The sequence below is a fragment of the Podarcis muralis genome, chromosome 14 (genome assembly GCF_964188315.1).
Source record: "Podarcis muralis chromosome 14, rPodMur119.hap1.1, whole genome shotgun sequence".
Taxonomy (NCBI): domain Eukaryota; kingdom Metazoa; phylum Chordata; class Lepidosauria; order Squamata; family Lacertidae; genus Podarcis; species Podarcis muralis.
Window position 1 is genome coordinate 55,120,147 of NC_135668.1, and position 13,752 is coordinate 55,133,898.

At 57.0% G+C, this 13,752-nt stretch overlaps 1 protein-coding gene across 1 annotated transcript; it reads left to right on the forward strand.

Annotated features, from left to right (window-relative positions):
* The first annotated feature begins 135 nt into the window (after window positions 1-135).
* RGS11 (regulator of G protein signaling 11) lies at window positions 136-12,030 on the forward strand. The gene is made up of 17 exons (XM_028705423.2): window positions 136-276; window positions 444-540; window positions 791-841; window positions 981-1,087; window positions 1,623-1,674; window positions 1,806-1,864; window positions 1,967-2,043; window positions 2,145-2,226; window positions 3,493-3,561; window positions 6,271-6,300; window positions 7,166-7,227; window positions 8,527-8,640; window positions 8,831-8,946; window positions 9,486-9,573; window positions 10,761-10,899; window positions 11,004-11,086; window positions 11,207-12,030. Exons 1-17 carry the CDS (start codon window positions 214-216, stop codon window positions 11,358-11,360), a joined length of 1,443 nt encoding a protein of 480 aa, XP_028561256.2. The 5' UTR covers window positions 136-213; the 3' UTR covers window positions 11,361-12,030.
* Window positions 12,031-13,752: the final 1,722 nt, after the last annotated feature.

Below are 13,752 nucleotides of genomic sequence, written 5' to 3' on the forward strand. Positions count from 1 at the left end.
CGCTTCCCCGGGTTGGCCGCGACCCGCTGCCGCGCTCTGCACGCGCGCAGAGGCACCGGGCGCCAGGTGGAAGGCTGGCCGTGCAGGCCAGCAGGGGGCAGCCGAGAGCCGCCCGGCCTCCGGCCCGACGACGGTGCCCCGCCGCAGAAGCGGCCACTTGGCGCCGCCGCCGCCGCCCGCCTGCAGCAGCCCGGCCGCTCCGGGGCCGCCGCCATGACCATCAGCGCGCTCCGCCCGGGGGGCAGCCCGCGCCTGCAGCTGCCCTGCCTGGCCAAGGTGGGTGGGGGCGGGCGGGGGGCGGCTGCAACGCCCGGGGGGCGTCGGAGGTTGCCTTGGGTCTCCGCCAGCCCCGTAGGCGGCGGGGTGGGGTGGGGTGCCCCGGGTCCCCCCGCTGCCCCTCCGGGAGCCAAGGGGTCTGGGTCTGAGCGGCTGCCGCCCCGCAGATGGAGCGCGTGGTGCTGGGCATGCAGGACCCGGACATGGGCATCAAGCTGCGCAGTCAACGCCTCCTGCTCACGGTCATCCCGCACGCCATGACCGGTGAGTGACTCTCCCCCGAGGGGGCGCCCCACAGCGCGCCCCGCCGCCCCTCCGGCGCCGCTTCGCCTTCCCGGCAGCGGCGCCTCCCGCGGGGATCTCGGCGGCGGCTGCGCAAAGCTGCCTCTGGGTGGATGGATGGACACGGGAGGGCCGGTCTGAGCCCCGCGGAGGCGCCCCAGCAATGACGGGGCCGGTGGGGGCGGGCGGCGCCGGGCTCCCTGCTGACCGGGGGGGCTCCCTCTCCCCGCAGGATACGACATCGTGGAGTGGCTCCTGCAGAAATACGGCCTCTCGGAAGAGGGTGAGTCGGCGCTGCGCAAAGCCTCTGCCGCGCCCCGCGGAGCTGCTCGAGGGCGCGGCTGCGGGCGGGCTGATGTGCCGGAGGGCGGGCGGGGGGCGGCTGGGCGGGGGGCTGCTCACGATCCTCGTCCTTCCCGCAGAGTCCCTGCACCTGGGTAAGCTGATCGTGAAGCACGGCTACATCTACCCGCTGAAGGAGCCCCGCAGCCTCGCCCTGCGCGTCGACGAGACGCCCTACCGCTTCCAGGTGGGTCGGCCAGCATCTCTGGGGAGGCAGGAGGAGGAGGAGGGCGGTCCTTCTCTCAGGCTCCGGGAAGCCTGGGGGCGCAGAGTCTCAGTCTGCATCGGGCAGCCCCCTTGAAGCGCAGCTGGGGGTGGAGCAGCGCGGCCTCTGGGGGCCAAAGGGGCTTGGCTGCCTCTTGCCCCACTCTCCCCAATCAGGCAGGGCCGGGTTAAGATCTCTAGAGGCCCTAAGCACTTGGAAGATTTGGGTGCCCCCATAGATATCTAATTCAAAATATAAACTATAATAAACTGCAGAATAGATTTTAGTTTTTCAAAATGAAATGAAACCTACAGTCAGATGGAAAATAATATTTATTTTTATATACTTTATTTACATTTTTTTGGGGGGGTGAGGGAATCCCATACTTTTTCTAACTGCAAAGTCCATGGTAAATCCGGCAGTGGGAGATGTCTGTGGTGCCCTCTTTCGATGATGCCCTTAGCAGGTGCTGCTTTCGGTTCATAGTTAATCCGGCCTCTCTCTCTGCGCTCCGCAGACCCCCTATTTCTGGATGAGCACCAAGTGGCCAGCGACAGACCTGGATTATGGTGAGAGCCACTTCTCTGCCCCCCCCCAAGAGCCAAGGGAGTCCCAGGAGACCTCTGGGCAGCTTGAGCCCAGGCAGTGGGGGAACCCCCACCCAGGTTCCCTGGCCAATAAGAGACCCTCCCTTTTCCAGCCATCTACCTGGCCAAGAAGAACATCCGCAAGCAGGGAGAGCTCATTGAGCATGAGAAGGTAAGGGGGGCATGGTGGGTGGGGACAGGGGGGAGGGGGGAGTGCAGCCCCCTCTTCATGCTTCCTGGCTCCCCTCTTCTGGAATGACGGTATCCCCTGCAGGAAGATTACAACCAGCTGCACAAAAGGATCAACCACACCTGGGACTTTGTTGTTATGCAGGCCAGAGAGCAGCTCCGGTGAGTTTGTGGGGGGCAGGAGGAGGTGGCAGCCATGTGGGGTGTGGGGCTGGGAAGCCAGAGGCCCTGAAGCTCCGTCCCTCCCTCCTCTTGACCTCCAGGGCAGCCAAGCAGCGGCGGAAAGGCGACCGGATCGTCATCGAGTGCCAGGAACAGGCCTACTGGCTCGTCAACAGGCCCCCGGTGAGGCGGAGAAGGAGAGGCAGCCCAGCCTGAGAGAGGCTGCTCCCCTTGCAGGAGGCTGCCAGCCCCACTGTTCTCCTAACTCGCAGGGCCACATGGGGGGCAGGGGACCAAAGGCCCTTCTAGCCCAGGCAGATGCCCCCTAAGAAGCCCACAAGTGCAGAGCCGGCGACACACCAGCGAGTGGGGGAGCTGCGCGGCTTTGCTGGTGGCCTCCCCTTTCCCTGCATGCCCGCCAGCTGTACCCCGCCAACCATAAGGCTGCCAGGCGTGCAGCTTCCCTCCCAAGCCTCTGCGGGGATCGCTCTCCCACAACAGCATGGGGGAGAGTTGCACACCCCCAAATGGCTGGCAGTGCGCGGTTACGGCCACCCCAACACTATCTGTGGTATTTTGGGGGCGCTGGGTGGATATTTGCACCACATCTGCTAAAGACGGCCCTGCACAAGTGGGGCATGAGCTGAACAGCGTGACCCCTAGCAACTGGTGTTTAGGGGCAGACTGCCCATGAACAGGAAGGGTTTGTATGGCTTTTTGGGATGCAGGTGGCACAGTGGTCTAAACCACTGAGCCTCTTGGGCTTGCTGGTTGGCAGTTCGAATCCCCATGACTGTCCCAGCTCCTGCCAACCTAGCAGTTTGAAAGCACACTAGTGCAAGTAGATAAATAGGTACCACTGTGGTGGGAAGGTAAACAGCATTTCTGTGCGCTCTGGTTTCCGTCACGGTGTCCCGTTGCGCCAGAAGCGGTTTAGTCATGCTGGCCACATGACCCGGAAAGCTGTCTGTGGACAAAGACCAGCTCCCTCGGCCTGAAAGCAAGATGAGCCCTGCACCCCAGAGTCGCCTTTGACTGGACCTAACCATCCAGGGGTCCTTGACCTATATGGCTGTTATTGCTAATAGGTATCACACGAGCTTTCCCAGCCATCTCGGCTGCCACCTCCCACTGCCCTGTTCTTCCAGCCAGAGTGGCATTGCAGAGGGGATGGCATGGGCATCTCCTGGGCAGTGAGCTGCTGCTCCTCCTCCTTCACTGGCCTCCCTTGCCCACAGGCAGCTGGGTCCAGAGCAGAGGAGGCCCCTGAGGCCCCTCCTTGACCCCTCTGGCCCTGGGAGGCAGGCCAAGAGTTTATCCTGCACCCCCAGGGCGCCTCCAGGTTGGCAGCAGAGTGGGAACTTGGAGCCCTGCTTGCTCGGGAGCAGGGTGGGCCCCCCGCTCTGGGAGGGAAGGGTAAAATCCAGCCCCTCTCTCTCCTGCTTGCAGCCTGGCAGCCTTAATGTGATGGAGGAAGGGCCGGAGAGGAGGAACTGCCAGAGCACCCGAGTCCAGCTGGTGAGTGCGGGGGGTGGGGGTTGGTGGCAGATCTGGGGGGGCAGTGGGGAGCGATGGGCACATTGCTGGGCCACCCTTGCCCTGGGCTCTGTGCCCCAGACCTCCCTGGGCAGCTGCTGCAGCTGCATAAGAGCCTTTGGCATGGCTTGCTGGCTCTCAGCAATGCTCCCAGCACCTGCCTCTTGTTCACCCATGGTGGGGGGCACCCTCTGTGCCAGCCTTACCGCCTGCTTTCACCTGGTGGTAGAGCGATGCCTGCCTTTGGCTTCCTTGCAAGGGGCTCTCTCTGTTCCCTGCTCCTCCATTGCAGTGGGTGAGTTGCTGGCCCAGAGTGGGGCTGGCAAAAACCTCCTGTGCCTGCCCCACTGCGGGTTCCCCTTTGGTGAGGACATGCCTCTGTGTTGACCTTTCTCTTTCTGGAAGGTGCCTGTCGCCCTGGCTCCCTTCGCCCCCTCGGCAGGCCCCCCCCGGGCTTTGAAGATTATAATATTAATATAATTATTCATACTTCACCTTTTTCCCTGATGGGACTCAAGGCGGTTCACAGATATAAATAAGAACTGCTATAAACCTGGCTGGGGGGCAGGGGGTGGGCAGGAATTGTGGGCAGGAACGGTAAAAGGGAACAGGTGTGAGCGCCTGTGGAATTTTAAGGGAGCGGCATTTTTCTTTTTTCCCCTTGAATTTTAAAGGTGCGGCTTATATTCAGGTGTGACTTATATTCGAGCTGTACAGTATACTGTTTTACTTCTATCAATGTTTAATTGTTTTTTAAGTAAAACAGTATACTGTACAGTTCGAATATAAGTCACACCTGAATATAAGCCGCACCTTTAAAATTCAAGGGGGGGAAAAAGAAAAATGCTTGAATATAAGCTGCTCCCTTAAAATTCCACAGGCGCTCACACCTGTTCCCTTTTACCGTTTGTCTGTCTCAGCAGCGATCTCACAAAAAATGCCAGTTTTTGTATGGCCATGAATTTAAGCTGCACTTTTAACTTTTCGGAATTTGGGGGAAAAAGGTGCAGAATGTAAATGGGTAAAACTGATGGTAACTGCAGCCAGACAGGTTATAGCGAGTAATTGGAAAAATGCAGAAGAGTTAGGGGTGAACCAATGGAGGAAAAAACTGGATAATATCGTAATTTTAGAATATCTAACGGTGAAGATACACAGAATGAAAGGGTTTAAGGTCAGTGAGAAAGAGGAGGATTGGTTTGAGAAGATTATTTGGGTAGGTTTGAACAATTTGGGGCAATTAAAATGTTAAAAGTTAGATAAACCTTGTGGATGGAGGAGTGTTAACGTATATAAAATTGTACATATCGTTGATTTGAATATGTTATTATTGATTGTGCATACCCAATGTACCAACTGCCTGGGGGGTTTCACTCTTTGTGTTTTGGTTGTTGGTAAAAAATAAAAAAAATAAACACTATATATATATATTTGGGCCGATACGGTACATATACAGTGGTGCCTCGCAAGACGAAATTAATTCGTTCCGCAAGTTTTTTCTTCTTGCGAGTTTTTCGTCTTGCGAAGCACGGTTTCCCATAGGAATGCATTGAAAATCAATCAATGCGTTCCTATGGAGACCGTCCGCAAGGGGCGGCAGGGAGAAGATTGCTTCTCCCCATTGCCTGCCCCGCAATCTAGGCGCGCGCGCCTTCCCCTCTGTCCCCGGAGATTGCGGGGCTGGCAACGGGGAGAAGCGATCTTCTCCCCGCCGCCCCTTGCTTCAAAAGAGGTCCGGGGACAGCGGGGAAGACACGCTGCGCTTCCCCGCTATCCCCGGAGCTTGCGGGGCAAGCTTCATTTTGCAAAGCAAGCCCATAGGGAAATGCGTCTTGCGAAGCGGCTAAGAAAATGAAAAACTCCTTCGTCTAGCGAGTTTTTCGTCTTCCGAGGCGTTCGTCTTGCGGGGTACCACTGTAATAAATTCTATGGAAACCCTGCAAATAATGGCAATAGCAGCAGCCAGACCAGCCTCTTCCTCAAAAGCAGACAGTTCCCCCAAATCTGAGGGAGCAAGGAGGACAGTGAGGAGGGAGCCAGCTGGGCTTCCCTAGGCAGAGTTCCAAAGTTGCCTGGGAGGAGCCACCACCGAGAAGGCCCTCCTTGCATCTCCACCAAGAAGGGCTGCAAAGCGGGGGGAACGATGACGACTGAGGGAAGGGCCTCCCCCTATGTGTGCGGACTGCTCCCCTCGTCCCTGTGCTGGGGGGGGGGGGTTCGGGCTGCGTCCGTCTCTCTGTCTCACATTGCTCTGTCTGCCTGTGCTCCCCCTCCCTCCCCCTCCCTCCTGATCACTGGGGTCTGTTTTCTTCTCTTTTGTCTGCTGCTTTGTCCGTCTGTCCGTCCACGTAAGTCACTAACACGGCCATGTAACTAACTCACTGTTTGCCGCTGGGATGGGGGGGGGCTCGGCTTGCTGGTGGGTGGGAAGGGTCCCTTAGCCCCATGCTTCCTTTTGAGTGGGTGGGAGGAGGGGGGCCCCCATCGGGAGAGGTCTGAGCCTGGCGCTTTGCCCTCTTGCTTCAACTCTGGGCATCTCTGGTTAAAGGGAGTTGGGGGGCAAGGGAGGGAAAGGCCAGTGGGGGGGGGGAGCAGCAACCCTGGAGTCTGACCCTCTCTGAGAAGATGAGGGGGGCAGCGAGGCAAAGGCAGCCCCTGAGATTTGCTCACCTCTTTCTCTCCCCTTTCCAGGAAAAGAACGCGGATTATTACAAACGGGAGGTGAGTTTATTTGGGGGGGGAGGGGGCTGAAGGGATACAGGAATCACAGAATTGTAGAGATGGAAGGGACCCCCAGGGTCTCCTTGTCCCACCCCCTGCAATGGAGGAATCTCAGCTAAAGCATCCCTGACAGACGGCCACCCAACCTCTGCTTAAAAACCACCAAGGAAGGGGAGTCAAACATCTTCAGAATCTCCTTTCTTACAACTTGAAGCCATTCTTTTGGGTCCTACCCTCCAGAGCAGGAGAAAACAAGCTGGCTCTATCTTTCAGAGAACAGTGATGATGATGATGATGATGATGATGATGATGATGATGATGATGATGATGATAATAATAATAATAATAAATTTATTCTTTAACCCCGCCCATCTGGCTGGGTTTCCACAGCCACTTTGGGCGGATCCCAACAGAATATTCAAAATAGAATCAAACATTAAAATCTTCCCTAAACAGGGCTGCTTTCAGATGTCTTCTGAAATTTAGATAGTTGTTTATTTCCTTGACATCTGATGGGAAGGCGTTCCACAGGGAGGGCGCCACCACTGAGAAGGTGCTCTGCCTGGTTCCCTGTAACCTCATTTCTCGCAGGGAGGGAACTGCCAGAAGACCCTTGGATCTGGACCTCAGTGTCTGGGCTGAATGATGGGGGTGGAGACAGGGTCGGGGGAGACCCTCCTTACCTCTTGAAGGGTTAATGTGGGAGGCAGGTGGGCCAAGTTCTTGGTGGGCCAAGAGCGACGCAGGTCAAGATCAGGAGGTGCCCTTGAGGCTGCTGCTGAGATGCCTTGGGCCAGCTGGAGTGGGTGGGTGGGGGTTGCAGGCAGCTCCTTGACACCCCCCCCCCCCGCTCTCTTGGACGCAGATCCGCTACTGCCGCGCTGCCATGGGCAGGACAAGGGTCAAGTCTTCCGTCTGCCTGGAAGGGTGAGTGGCAGCGCCAGGGCTGCCAGCTGGCCAGGGGCTTCCAGGGGCAGGTGGGGCTCACCTGGGGCTCTGCAGGTAGAACAACAATGGGCCCAGGTGGTGGCACCCACAGGTCACTTTCCCCCAGGAGGACAAGGAACCATGAAGGAGCAATCTTTGGGTTCCTTTAGTGAACCAGCTACAAATCCACCTCACAGTTGCCTCGTCCAGCCCACGTTTTGCCAGCTGCGGTTCCAGTCCTCAGGTTCCAGTCCTCAGGCTTACAATCTCAAAGGCAGGGGGCAAGGGTGGCGGTGGGGAGGACAATGACCAGGGCCAGATTGAGGTTTGATGAGGCCCTAGTAATGGGGCCCTTTATATGTCCAGCTGTCCTTTGTCCACAACAATTTGTTGCTGTGTTGAATATAATGCTATATGGTAATTTCTGGACCTCATAGGTATCTAAAATAGGGACATGGGTGGCGTTGTGGGTTAAATCACAGAGCCTAGGACATGCCTATCAGAAGGTCGCTGGTTCAAATCCCCACGACGGGGTGAGCTTCTGTTGCTCAGTCCCTGCTCCTGCCAACCTAGCAGTTTGAAAGCACGTCAAAGTGCAAGGCGATAAATAGGCATCGCTCTGGCAGGAAGGTAAATGGCGTTTCCATGCGCTGCTCTGGTTCGCCAGAAGCTGCTTAGTCATGCTGGCCACATGACCCGGAAGCTTTACGCAGGCTCCCTTGGCCAGTAAAGCGAGATGAGTGCTGCAACCCCAGAGTTGGCCACGGTCAGGGGTCCCCTTACCTTTACCTAGGTATCTAAAACCATTTGCACATGCAGAATGTAGACACCCTATATATAGAAAGGAGCGAAGCAGTGATATTTTAGGGAGCAGGCTAGCCCATGACTTACATCAGAGGAGCCTACACAACACAAAACACTCTTGCTGTATGTAGGTTTTATTTTATTTGTTTTTTATCTTATATTTTGTAATTGTACATCCAGTTTTTTCCCCTTTAAAATTTTTTGGGGCCCCCAAGAGAGTGGGGCTCTAGCTATAGCTTGTTTAGCTTATACGTAAATCCAACACTGATAATGATTGAGAGGCGGTGGGGGGGCAGGGAGCAGGGTTCTGCCCATTCCTTGGTTCCACAGCCTTACTGGGTGATGTGAGTTGCCTATTTCATACGTGTTTCTTCTTGGGGGGGGGGGTCCTTGCATCTCTCTGCCTGTTACCCCCAGGGTGGGCTTAGCCCCTTTGCTGTACCTGGCAGCAGAGAAGGCCCCCACCGACTCCCCCCCCTCCTGCTGCCTCTGCAGGTACCTCAAGTTCAACGAGCAATATGTGCCGCACGATCCCATCATGTCCGGCTGCCTCCCCAGTAATCCCTGGATCACAGACGACACCACCTACTGGGCCATGAACGCCCCCACGTAAGTGCATCGCCCCCAATTGGTGGAGGCGCCCTAGATGCCTGCCCGGTCCCCTCCCTGCCTGCGTCTGCGCTGGGCCCCCCTTGCCAGCCTTCCCTCCACCTCTCTCTTTGGGGAAAGGCCCCTTGGCTTTCAGGGGTTCCTCAGGGCTTGCATTACACCCTGACCCCCCCCCCCCGCTTGCCTGCAGGGTGACGGCCCCCACCAAGCTGCGAGTGGAGCGCTGGAGCTTTGGCTTCAGTGAGCTGATCGGAGACAGCCTGGGCCGGGTGCAGCTCCTGGAGTTCCTCAAGAAGGAGTTCAGTGGTAGGTCCAGCTTTAATAATAATAATAATAATAATAGATTTATTTATACCCCACCCATCTGGATGGGTTTCCCCAGCCACTCTGGACGGCTTCCAACAAAATATTAAAAATGCAATAAAACACCAAACATTAAAAACTTCCCTAAACAGCACTGCCTTCAGATGTCTTCTAAGAGTCAGATAGTTGTTTATTTCTTTGACATCTGATGGGCAGGTGCCACAACCGAGAAGGCCTTCTGCCTGGTTCCCTGTAACTTGGCTTCTTGCAGCGAGGGAACTGCCAGAAGGCCCTCGGAGCTGGACCTCAGTGTCTGGGCAGAACGATGGGGGTGGAGATGCTCCTTCAGGAATACTGGGCCGAGGCCATCTAGGCCTTTCAAGGTCAACACCAACACATTGATTTGTGCTCAGAAATGTACTTTTGCCTCTGGGGTGCGCAAGACCAACTTGCCCCCCATCGTCCTTTCCCCCTGGGGCCCTCCGTGCTGCCGCCTCTTCAGCTTCTCTTACCTCTCTCCTCTTCCTCTCCTGCTTCTCCAGCCGAGAACCTGAGCTTCTGGGAGGCCTGCGAAGAGCTGCGCTACGGAGAGCAGGCCCGGATCGAGGAGATCGTGGACTCCATCTACCAGTAAGCGCCTTGCTCTCTTCCCCTCGCTGGCTCCCGCAGGCCTGGCCTGCATGGCCGGCCCAAAGTGTTTCGCTGCCTGAAGCCGAGGGCGAGAAGCAGCCTCCTCCCCGTCCCGTTCCATGCGTGACATCTCTGTGGACCCTCGGATCTTGTTTCTGCCTCCTCTGCTGCACCCCAAAAGGCAGCGACTGAGTTTAGCGGGCGCAGGACGGGTTGCAAAGCACTCGCCCACCCAGAGCTCCCTGCGCTTGCTGGTCTTCAATCTTGGCCGCCCGAGGTAGGAGCTGCCTCCTGGTAGGGCCGGCCCTGGGTGGCCTCTCACCTCTAGGGGGCTCCAATGGGGCTTTGCCTCTCCCTTCCTCCCAGCCCCAGAGGAACCTGGACCTCCAAGCCAGGCTGGGTTTCCCGGACCCCACACAGGCGCTTCTACTCGGTGCCCACCTGTAGCGTTCCGAAAGCAAGGAAGGATTGGACTCTGATTAATAGAATACACACAAGGCTTGACCAGCAAGACTCTGGGAGGGGTGCCAATAATAATTCCCTCCACCCCTCGGCCCAGGTCGTTTTATTCACAAAAGAACTTTTTGTGGAGTGTTCGTAAGAACCAATCAGATTTCCTCTGAGCATTTCAAAACCCCCACAAGGGGACAAAGTTAAAAGTTAAGACTACAAAGAAACTATTTCCTACTTGAGCATGCATAGTAGTCCAGAGTAAATAAAATAGGAATAAAAGGAGGAATGCATTCAGCAAAACCCCAGAGGTCATAAACAGGAGAGGCAGGATTTACCATCTCCTTGTGAACTCTCTTCCTGGCCCTTAAGATCTATCTAAAGATAAACAAACTATATCAAAGTAACCTATTAACTTTATGTACTGAGGATGCCTGATGAAGCAACTGGCCTGTGTTTCAGAACGCTTATATGTGCCTGTCAGGCGTAGAGAAAGCAAATGGCAGAGGTGGAGAGGCCTGTGGGATTCGATCAGAAACTATTGTCAATGAATCAAACCCAGTCAACGCAATGCTTTCATCGCGGACACAATGGCTTGCTTCATTTTTCATGATTCCTCATAGCAATCCCACCTGACCCCCCCACACTCTGGGTATTTGCACCCCTACACCCACCCATGCCAGGAACTCTCTGCCCCCCCCCCCCGTCCATGCCAAGGCAGCTCTTGCTCCCTCCAGGCAGTTCCTGGCCCCCGGGGCCACCCGCTGGGTGAACATCGACAGCAAGACGATGGAGAGGACTCTGGAAGGCATTAAGACCCCCCACCGCTACGTCATGGATGACGCCCAAATGCACATCTACATGCTGATGAAGAAGGTGCGGAGCAATCCTGGGGGTGGGGGCTCAGGGCTGGGCTGGGGCTGCCTTGGCCATCGTCGCCCCCCCCCAGTCACGTCAGAGCTCTCCCCCTTCCCCGCTAGGACTCCTACCCTCGCTTCCTGAAGTCTGATCTCTACAAGAACCTGCTGGCGGAGGCTGTCATCCCCCCGGAGACGAAGAAGCGGTGAGTTGATGGGGAGGGGGCCTGCAAGTGCCCCCCACTTCAGGGAGGGTGCTGGCGGTGGGGCTGGGGGGAGATTGCCTCTCTGCAGTGTCAGACCGGACCCTTCCTCTCCCCCCGCAGGGTCTTTCCTTTCATGCGGAAGCAGCGCCACTCCAGCCCCAGCCCCGCCCTGCCGCCCCCCCAGGGGGACCACGAGGCAAAGGCCGAAGACAAGAGCAAAGCGGGGCCGCCTGCCCCGGTGGAGGAGGGGGGCGAAGAGGACGGCGGCACCTAGGACCCCCCCCCATTCCCCTTGCCATCCACACACAGGCTGGAGAAGGGCCAGCCTTTGCCCCCCCAGACAAGCACTGCTGACTCACCTGGATGTCCCTCGACTGATGCTCATAACTGACCTTCCTGTATCCACCCCCCCACTGGAACGAAGCCATATGATGCAGGAGCCCAGCACAGATGCATCACCTCCTCTGCCTTATCTGCTTCTTGGAGCACTGCCCCCCCCCCGACACTGTCTTGCCTCAGGAATTGCCCCCCTCCCTGCCTAGAGCGCCCACCTGCTCCCAGCCCCCCTCCTTCAGCTGAGCAGCGTTCCTGGCCCCCTCCCTCCCATGCACAACTGACTCAGGCTGTCCCTAAAACCCCAGAGGTGGAAGGCCTCGTGTGTGTGCTCCCCCACGGGTCCTCCGGTGGTTTGTGAGGGACGCCACCCCAGGCCTCCAGATGGGTCCCAGGGCAGGGTGGGGGTGTCCTTTGCTCCCGCAGCTGCCTGAGGGGAGGGGGCAGTGCAAGGCCAGAAGGACGGACTTTCTTCTGCTCTGTGCCCCCCCCCGCACCCACTCAGCCCTCCAGATGTCTTCCAGCACCTGTCCGGTGTGTGAAGGAGGTTGCAGCTGCTGCAAGATCTGTTCTGCAAAGATGGAATCCAATAAAAACCCGTAGGAACAGCAGAGCTGTTTGGGGGCTGGTCAGTTTTTCTTCCTTTCTCCACCCAAAGAACTGGGGGTGGGCATTTGCAGTCAACAGGGAGAAAGGGGTGGGGTGGGGGCCAGGGGAGCAAAAGCTCATTCTGGAGCCTCCGGGGTGTCTTTCCTTCCCCAAAGGGGGTGGCGTGGGTTTGAGCAGAGGGAGGGGGGCAGGGAAGATGTCTGGCTTCAGGCAGCTGCAAGGAGTGGGGTGGCCTGCCTAGACTGCCTGCAATGGGGGGGGGGGGAGCAGTGGATGAGACCCCCCACAGTGCCATTCCTGCGTTGCGGGGGCTGGGCTGGATGACCCTTGTGGGTGGGGGGTTCCCTTCCAACTCATCTTCTTCATTGAGTTTATATACTGCCCTATACCCGGGGGTCTCAGGCTGGTTCACAGAATAAAATCAAGATATAAAACCACAAAATATCTAATAAAAACAAAAACAACGCAACAGCCCACCCCCCCCCACAAAAAAAACACATTTTAAAAGAGCATAGGATGTAAATCGGATCATCCAAAAGCCTGGCGCCTAAAGGTGTAAAATGAAGGCGCCAGGCGAACTTCCCTGGGGAGAGCATTCCACAGATGGGGAGCCACTGCAGAGAAGGCCCCGTTCTCGTGTTGCCCCCCTCTGGACTTCTCGAGGTGGTGGCAAACAGGGAGGGCCTCAGAAGATGATCTCAGGGTCTGGGTAGGTTTATATGGAAAGAGGTGGTTCTTGAGGTATTGCCGCCCTGAGCCGTTTAAGGCTTTATAGGTCAAAACCAGCACTTGGAATTGGACCCGGAAACTAATCGGTAGCCAGTGCAGTCAGAGCGGGATCAGTGTAAGATGCTCAAGCCGTCTTGCTCCGGTGAGCAACCTGGCCGCTGAATTCTGCGCCAGCCGAAGTTTCCGAACCGTCTTCAGAGGCAGCCCTACATAGAACGTGTTGCAGTACCCCAACCTTGAGGTTACCAACTCTACAATTCTAACACCCATGTAGCCCTTGGGGAAAATAATCAAGAGCTCAGGGACCGGCCGTGTCCATCTGCTCCATGCCACCCCCCCTCAGCCCCAAATCCCCTGCGAGGATCTTTCCGCATTTCTGGGGCTTGGGAGGTATTTGCCATCTGCCCAGTAAGGAGATTAGTAGGGGCTGCAAAGCTCCGCTCTCCCATTGCATTTCCCCAGCAGAACCTGGAGAGCCTTAAAACCCCACTTGGCCCCATCTTTGAGCAGGGGGTTGCAGTCGAGTCTCTCTCATTCCCCTGGCAGGCCTGCGCTGCAAGAGGGCCGCTTTGCCCCCAACATTTCTGCCTGGCCCACCGGTCCTCACGCCTGGGGGAAACTGGGGCAGGGCATCCTCTTAGCCTGGCACTGCTGCCGTTTCCCTCTCGCTAATCCCAGCGTGGCATGCTGCCGCCACCGCTGAACAGATGCCAGCAAAGCACTTTCGGAGCAGATGGGGGCCGAGGGCTGGAAGTCAGCCAGGAGCTGCTCTGCCGGGACCCCCACTGGCCTCCACAACAGGGACATGGGGGGTTGTGTGTGTGTATGTGTGTGCGTGCACATGCACATGCACAACTGAGAGGGCGCAAGCCGAGCCCTTGGTGCCAGGGCCAGTTCCAGCTGTGGCTCTTTTTCTGGTGCCGCTGTGCTAATATTATTATTATTATTATTATTTATTTATTTATTTATTTATACCCCACCCATCTGGCTGAGTT

Bases quoted from the DNA above. Each gene is read 5' to 3' on its own strand.
- RGS11 (XM_028705423.2), top strand. From the start codon at position 214: ATGACCATCAGCGCGCTCCGCCCGGGGGGCAGCCCGCGCCTGCAGCTG. The intron at 1,088-1,622 runs GTGGGTCGGCCA...TGCGCTCCGCAG, and splicing joins AGACGCCCTACCGCTTCCAG to ACCCCCTATTTCTGGATGAG. The intron at 3,562-6,270 runs GTGAGTGCGGGG...TCCCCTTTCCAG, and splicing joins AGAGCACCCGAGTCCAGCTG to GAAAAGAACGCGGATTATTA.